Source organism: Biomphalaria glabrata, chromosome 12 (genome assembly GCF_947242115.1).
Source record: "Biomphalaria glabrata chromosome 12, xgBioGlab47.1, whole genome shotgun sequence".
Classification (NCBI taxonomy): Eukaryota; Metazoa; Mollusca; class Gastropoda; family Planorbidae; genus Biomphalaria; species Biomphalaria glabrata.
The window spans coordinates 34,735,585-34,744,030 of NC_074722.1; the positions used below are offsets into that span (position 1 = coordinate 34,735,585).

General features: G+C 36.0%; 1 protein-coding gene across 1 annotated transcript; it reads right to left on the reverse strand.

The window, feature by feature from the left end:
* Positions 1 to 4,532: 4,532 nt before the first annotated feature.
* On the reverse strand, positions 4,533 to 5,567 carry LOC129921948 (uncharacterized protein K02A2.6-like). Its single transcript, XM_056005328.1, has 2 exons — positions 5,002 to 5,567; positions 4,533 to 4,875 (listed from the first exon to the last, which is right to left on the reverse strand). The coding sequence occupies exons 1-2, from the start codon at positions 5,565 to 5,567 to the stop codon at positions 4,533 to 4,535; spliced, it is 909 nt and encodes a 302-aa protein (XP_055861303.1).
* Between the last annotated feature and the right edge of the window lie 2,879 nt (positions 5,568 to 8,446).

The following is an 8,446-nucleotide window of genomic DNA, read 5'->3' on the forward strand; positions in this document are numbered from 1 at the left end:
TCAAAAAACCCTTACTCTGGGAAACCATATCAGTTCTGCTCTTTGGCAGAAGGCCTTTGAAAAAGACAGTTGTGAGAGTTTTCACAAAGGCTGCGGGGCAAGCCATTATTGAAGACAGGCTTAGAAGACAGAAAGAAGTCTTAAATATACTGACAGCAGACATCAGCTTTGTCTGCATAAGATGTGAGAAAATATGCAGGTCACATCTGGGTCTAGATAATCATGTGAAACACTGCAATCATCCTTAATCTTTGGAATCGAAAACATTGCCATTACCTCTCTCTCTCTATATATATTACACTTGACTAAATAGTTGATAGCGCAAGAGTTAATATACTGGTGCCAAAATACACATTTTGACCATAAGTGATACACATTTGGACTTTGTTAGTGTTAAGACACAAGACTCTTCAAAATAATAATACACTCTCAGGTTTTATTCTAGCAATACTTTAATATTATAACAATTTATGTTAATTTCAGCATTTCATCTCTCTCCCTGTCACTTTCTCCCGGCTTCCTCTTTTTTATATCCCTTCCATTCATTACACCAATTAGCACCTTTATTCATGCACACCATGCTGCGCTACGACCGTAACAGGTAGGCAGGCCTGCAATAAGATATTAGTTTTGGATATATAATTTTATAGTTTACATCTTCTATTGAAGAAAACAAATAGTAAAAAAATAAGTTTAAAAACTGTTGAAATTGGTTTTATTCTCTATAGATCAAACAAATATTGATCCCTCGAGTCTCAACTTAGTGAACAGAGACAAGATCTGTAAAAGGCAAACCAGAAATGTCTTTATTTAGAGAAAGAACTTGAAAGAAAAGTAAGTTATTTTATGTGATAATGTTAGATTTCATTCATTGATGATCAAGTGGTGATCTTGGATCAAGTTGAAATTTTTCCCAATTATTTTTTGTAACCTGACAAAACAAGAATCACTAAAAAAAAATTAACCAATTAGTTAATTAACTTGTGGTAATTAGTTTTTTTGTTTGGTATCAAGCAAGGGAAAGAAATTGCACTTGAATTGAATTAGTTCCATTTATACTTTTTGTAGAGAAAAAGGTGGTGCTTAAAAGTTTGAAACTAACATGACACCTTCTATTTTGAACCACTTCATTGGGACAGTGGTTAGTGAAAAGGCTTGAGGCCTTGAGTTCAAATTCAAGTCATACAACTTCTAAAAAAAATATATTTAAAAGCTATCACAATAACCGTCACCCACATACCCCTTCTCCCCACCCCCATTCCCAACTGGTCGAGACAAATGATGGATAGTTGCTTTGAGAAAGCTAAAAGTGTGAAATAGTGCTAAACAAAAAACAATTGGTAAATTTACTTCTAATTGTACGGACTTATCATTGTTAGTCTAGATAAATTATAAATTTAATTAAATGACTGATCCAAACTGATACAATTACTCTTAATACAGAGTTGCCTACATCTTGTGTATTTTATACCCAAATGGACAAGAAATTCAAAGAATAATATCAGTGGCATTCAAGTCTGAGTGTGTTTGCATAAGAATAGCTTTAATTATGCTGACAAAAAATACCAAAGTCTTGATTCCTTGCATCCTCCATCAACACATCTGTTTGTTTAAAAAAAACAGCTTCAAAAACAGAAAACAGAATAAATGGCTTTATCTAATTACAGCTATTCATCAGACTCAATAGCCCAGATTTTATATAATAAACAACTACAATGAGGATTATCTGCCTGAAAAAAAAAAATCTTTAAAATCTTTTTCTGTTGTCGCTATTATGGAATAAAAGCATTGCCAAGTGACAAGAACTACATCATTCTAACATTTTCTATAAAGTCTCTGACAATAATTAAAGGTGTAATGGCAAATATTTTGACAAATGTACAAAATAAATAAGCTTATGCTTTGTTTACTTTAGGTTTGCTGCATTTCATGTATGTTACATACTTGAATTATGTTTTAGTATTTTTTGAGTTTATTTCTTTATATTTAGGAAAATACACATTTGTCCCTCAATGTACACATTTCAAGGTCTGGGAATACACATTTCAATTTCGGCATGTAGGCACCTCTGTTAGTTTTTTTTTTTTAATTTTTGTTTTACAATTTTTCTTTTTAGTAACTGAGTTGCTTTTTTTTTTTTTTCAAAAAATTTAAGTTTTATGTATGAATACTTAACTCTTCATTGGTATGTTTTCGTTGACAGAATTACAAGTTATCCCAAATAAAAAAAAAGAACAAAGAGATACACTTCAGACTCTAGATAAAAAAAAACAGAAATTAAGAAAGAAAGAGCAAGAGTTAAAAGATGTAAGAATCATTTTTTTTATATCCTGTTTAAACAAATTGCTGACATTTTAAAAAATAACTTTTATGAAAACAAAAAAAATGTATGTGTTGTTTTTTATATCCAAATTTTCATTTTTAAACTGCCAATAAAAATGTTTCTTTTGTTAGAAGTATCAGCCATCCGCCGAGATCCTCTGTGGTAGAGATCAGTGTACTCAGGCTATGACATCGAGAATACCTCAATGCAAACCAGACTTCCAAGTAAGCATTTGTAATTTAATGTAGTCTTAAACTATTAGTTTAAAGTTAAGCTAAGCTATAAAGTAATTGATGGTATAAGAGTGTAAAATGTTACTTAACATGAGTACTCAATTTTTTTTTAAGGCCCCTATGACTGTTGACAACAAATTCAAAGCTGCCCAGAAGAGTCATCAATGAAGCTAAAATGATTGACAATAACTAAAGGGAGGCAACTCTCATCATCCTTCCTAGTCTGGTCTCTGCACAGTTTTCTACGGCCGCCAGTGTCTCTTCCTTCATTTGGCCAATCTGCTCTTGAGACGATATCGTGGTCTCTATGGAAATCAGGGCTGCCAGCAAGTTAACACAGTCAAAGACAATGCTCCAATCCCCCAGCGTCTCCGTCACCACTGTTTCTTCAGCTGGAATACCACCAGGTCCAGAAGCTTTATTTGGTTTAGTGTTCGCTAATAGTTTTTGGATCCCCTGTACTTCTATATCTCCTATGTTGTCTACTTGGTTCAAATTAATTAATATGCCTTTGTCTCCTGGGGCTGAGAATGCTGATGCAAAGTATTTAATTAGGATGTTAGCTTTATTTTCATAATCATTATGTGTTATCTTCTCCTTTTAATTATGCTATGCCTGTTGTTTCCATTTCATTAGACTATCTAGTCATGCATCTTATATAATACAGACGTTACTTCAAAAAAGAAGATGATTACGTCCTAGGCGCCATGCATCTAGTCATGCATATTAACCAATGACTTAAATTCAGCCAAGTCACTGGTTTTCCTGGCTAGCTCAGGCAACCCATTCCATACTCTAATAGCACTAGGGAAGAAGGAGCATTTGTACAAATTTGTCCTAGCATATGGGACAAGGAATGTGCCTTTATCTTTGTGTCTTTCAGAGTATTTTAAAAAATATTTAATAAAATTTTGTTTTTGTATTTGAAGATTATGGTTCAGTGTTTTATGTATAATTGCTACTTTACTTTTGAGTCTTCTGTCCTGAAGGCTTTCTAAATTTAGTGATTTTACTAAAGGTGTTACTCTAGTCAAATGTGAATATTTGTTTGTTATGAATCTCAATGCTCTATTTTGTGTCTGTTCCAGTTTCTTAATGTTTTCTTGAGTTGAGGGGTCCCAAACAGAGGATGCATATTCTGTTATTGGCCTAACCAAGGTTAAATAACATTTTAGTTTTATTTTCTTGTTAGGATGGACACTCAAATATAAATACACTTGACATAAGAACAATCTCAGGTAAACACAAACAAGTTTAATCAGCCATCTTGATTACTAGAGTAGTTTCCCCTGTGCATGGGCACAACTCTTCATACAATATCACATTCCATCAACATCCCCTCTCCTCCCAAAAAAAATTAAGAAAAGGAAATTGAAAAAAAAAAATATAACGAAAAAAAAATTATACAATCAAATTGACAAAACTATTTACAACCATAAATATGTTTTAAATTAAATAACTACAATCAGATCAACAAAACTATTTCCAACATTTAATATATACAGTTCTTAAACATAGTCTCCATATCTTGACGGTTTCTGGAGAGTGGCCCTAGGTCGCAGAGAGTACTGGTGAGTGTTTTCGGCGTTGGGCGGATTGTTAATACACTCATTCTCTGCGTCTGGGAAAATGTCAGTACAATTACTTTCTCTGTCTGGAGAAAAGTCTATGTTGTTAGTGGTGTCATGTCGTAGGTGTCTTCTGTTTCTTTGATACTTGAAACCATTTTCACCTTCTATAATGTAGGCACGTTCGTTTACTTTCTGACATACTCTGCCTTGTCTCCAGGTAGTATTGTTTGGCGATTGGTAGAAGACTTTCTGTCCGACGTTTATAAGCTTCATGTCACGAGCTGTTTTGTTGAAGTGTTTTCTGACACTTTTTTTTTGAAGATTCTCACTGTTTTAAGCTCATTCTGTACTTGAAAGAGTTCGTTCTGTATTTCCAAGAAGGCATCTTCTTGGAGCTGGCCTTCCCTAAAGTGGCTTCTTGTTGTGACATTCTTGCAGGATGCTCTCTTCTTGGCAATAGCTTCTTGTTGCCCTTCCAAAGAGCATCTGAGCCGGACTTAAGTTGGTATCTTGCCTGGGTGTATTTCTAAACTCTAATAGGGCTTCATAGGCATCTGATTTACTTTCTTTGGATTTTTTCATCAGATTCTTTAATATTTTCACTGCTGCCTCTGCCTTGTCGTTTGACTGATGGTGTCCTGGTGAAGATTTTAAGTGGTGGACACCCCATGCTTTCATAAATGCGGTGAATTCAGCAGATGAAAACTGAGGTCCAAAATCACTGATGCACACTTTGGGGACCCCATATCTGGCAAACAAATTTTTTAGTTTTCTTATAAAAACTTGACTTGTTGTCGTGTGCAAATGTTCTACTTCAATAAAATTTGAATAGTAGTCAACTATGGCAAGGTATTGTTGGTCAAATATTTAGAACAAATCTATTCCAACTTTGTCCCAGGGATTTGAACCCTCATTATGCTGTATTAAGCTTTCTTTCTGGTTTGCAGGTTTACTTTGCTGACAAGGCTGGCATGCATTAGCTATTTCTTTTATTCTTTCTGCTATTCCCGGCCAGAAAACTGCGTCCCTTGCTCTTCTCATCATGGCATCATACCCTAAATGTGCTGCATGTAGTTTGGTTTCAACTTCTTTTCTTAATGCTCTTGGGATAATTATTCTCTCCCCTTTCATTAGAAGACCATCCTCATAGGTCAGTACATCTGCAAGTGACCAATACTGTTTGAGTTCTGGTACAATATGATGCTTGTCTGGCCAACCGTTCAGTATGTACTGTTTCAACATCTGCATCTCATTGTCTACTTTGACTGCATCTTTAACTTTATCTAACATTATATCTGGGAGGGCCAGTCCTACAGTGTTGATAGAAGTGTCAGGAAAATCTTCCTGTTCTGGCAAAGGGTCTCTGCTTAGCATGTCAGCGATCTGTAATCTGTTTCCTTTGGTATACTGGTACTGAACATCGTATCGGTACAAGCGCATCATTAAGCTTTGAAGCCTTTTAGGTGCACAACTGAGGGGTTTATTGAGTATATTTTCCAATGGTTTATGATCATTCTGTATTATTATTGTTATGCCTTACATGTACTGGTCAAATTTTTCTAGAGCTACTACTACAGCCAAGAGTTCCTTTTCGATTTGAGCCCACTTTTTCTGAGGCTCTGTGAGTGATCTTGATGTGTATGCTATGGGTTTGTCATCTTGTAGTAGTACAGCTCCGAGGCCATTTTGACTGCTGTCCGCCTGAATCGTTACTTTCTTCTCCGGGTTGAAATTACTTAGGGTTCCATGATTGGATATCTTCTGTTTGACACTATTAAATGCTTTCTTGCAGTCATTTGACCACAGGAATAGCTTGTGTTTCTTAGTCAGTTCTGTTATTGGTTGTAGGTCTGCTGAAAGACCTGGTATGAATCTTGATAGATATTGTATCATTCCACAAAATCTACGAACCGATGTAATGTCTTCAGGGTTTTTCAGATTTGTTATGGCTCTCACCTTGTTTGGGTCTGGTTTTATTCCTGACTGGGAAATAATGTGTCCCAAAAACACAATTTCTGACTTTCGGAATGCTGATTTCTTTTCATTTAGTCTGATGTTCTTTTCCTTTGGCCTATTGAGTAATTTTGATAGGTTTTTGCGAGCCTTTTCTACTGTGTCCCCCTTTCCAATTACCATTATATCATCCACCACGTTAAAACATCTTGTTAGTCCCTCCAACGCATCATTCAAATGTCTTTGAAAGACTTCCCAGCTTACTTTGAGACCAAAAGGAAGTCTATTCCATTTGTATCTACCGAATGGGGTCGCCACTGCAGTAAGACCTGATGAGTCCGGGTCTAGTTTGATATGCCAAAAAGCTTCCTGAATGTCGACTTTGCTAAATATCTTGGCGTTACCCATTTCAGCCAAAATGTCTTCTAGTGTTGTTAGGTTGTAGTGCTCCCTCAGTGGTGCCTTGTTCAAGGGTTGAGGATCAATGCAGATTCTGATACTGCCATCTGATTTCTCTACCAATGCCATTTGACTAACCCACTCTGTGGGCTCAGTTATTCTTTCCAGAATTCCTCGTTGAACTTATGAGTTTAGTTCGGCTATGACTTTCTCTTTTAATGCTATCGGAATTCTTCTACATGGTAGGACTTTGGGCTTCACTGTTTTGTCTATTTTCAATGTAGCCACGCCCAAGTCACCGAGTGCGTCAATGTTTTGATGTTGGTTCCCTGTGGCTTCCACTTTGGCAATAAATCGGTCTTCATTTATGTGAATGAGTTCCATCTTCCTCAGTGTTGATAATCCTAGCAGGCATGTTAGATCATTTGGTACTACCACATAATCTACATTGAATTTCTCATTGGTCTTTAGATTGGTGGTTACCAACGTAGCTTTTCCTTTTGGCTCCATTACCATCTTATTCCACATTGTTAATCTCTGGGACGTCGGTACTATCTGGTCTGGACACACATATTTTTCGTTTATGGTATTGACGTCGGCGGCACTGTCCACTTGGAATCTGACTCTTTGGTTGTTGATCATCATGACGGCCGTCATCCTATGCTTTTTGGGGCCATTCATTGCCATGACCCATTCAGTTTGGAGTGTAACTTCATCTTCTTCTGTGTCTGAGTCTATGTTGCTCTGGGTCTTTGCTTGAGTAATGCTATATATTTTCTTTTTGCAGACTGAGGCGAAATGATTCCTGCCTCCACAAATGTGACATGATTTTCCCCAGGCCGGACATTTTTCCTTTATGTATTCATGGTCGCCCTTGCAAAATTTACAAGTTTTACTTTGTCTTGGCACCTTGTCACTCTGTTGATATTCCTTTCTGTATTTTGGACCTGACTTAGATGTTGAGATTCTTTCAATTGTTGGTTTGTCCAAAAGTTCGTTTCTTCCTTCTCTGATATCTTTCATTTGCCTTTGTGATCTTTCATAACACACATCTATGCATTTCTGTAGGGTTAGTTTATCATCTTGCAACAGTTTCATTTTTAAGTGTTCACTTCTAACCCCTAAGATAATTCGGTCCCTAATCAGACTCTCTTCTAGTTTATCAAAATTGCAGCTGCTTGCCAGTTTCTTCAGGGCAGTTATGTACGAGTCAATGTTCTCGTCCTCCTCTTGTCTTCTCGTATTGAAGACATATCTCTCATATGGTTCTCCCAACATAGAACTCTTCAAAACTCTTTAAAATTTCATTTATTTTTGTCTCCTGCCCTTTTCCAAATGAATCAAACACGTCTGCTGCCTCACTTCCAATTATGGTCATTAGTGTTGCTACACGTATATCTTCTGCCTCTGTTGTTGAGTTTCGTGGCCTTTTCATAGTTATCCCAGTCTGTTCTGAATCTTTTCCAATTGGCCGCCACATTGCCTGTTTGCAATAGCGGTTGCGGTACTTGGAAATATCTGTTAGCAGTTGCCATTTTAGCTACTGATTTCTTATATTTTCCTCAAGTTATTCTAGGTTATTGTTTACCTTTATTAGATGTGTAAACTGCTGCCACCATGTTACGATGGACACTCAAATATAAATACACTTGACATAAGAACAATCTCAGGTAAACACAAACAAGTTTAATCAGCCATCTTGATTACTAGAGTAGTTTCCCCTGTGCATGGGCACAACTCTTCATACAATATAACATTCCATCAACAGTTCTTATTTGATTTATAGAAATTTCTTTTAATAAACCCTAATGCTTTGTTTGATTTTTTTTATAGTTTCATCAATATGTGGATTCCATGACAGTTTTCATTTATTATAACACCTAGGTTTTTTGCATTTTTAGTCTGTGTTACTGGTTTGCCATGAATAAGATAAGTGGAATTAATTTTAGTTTTTTTGTTACTCTTAA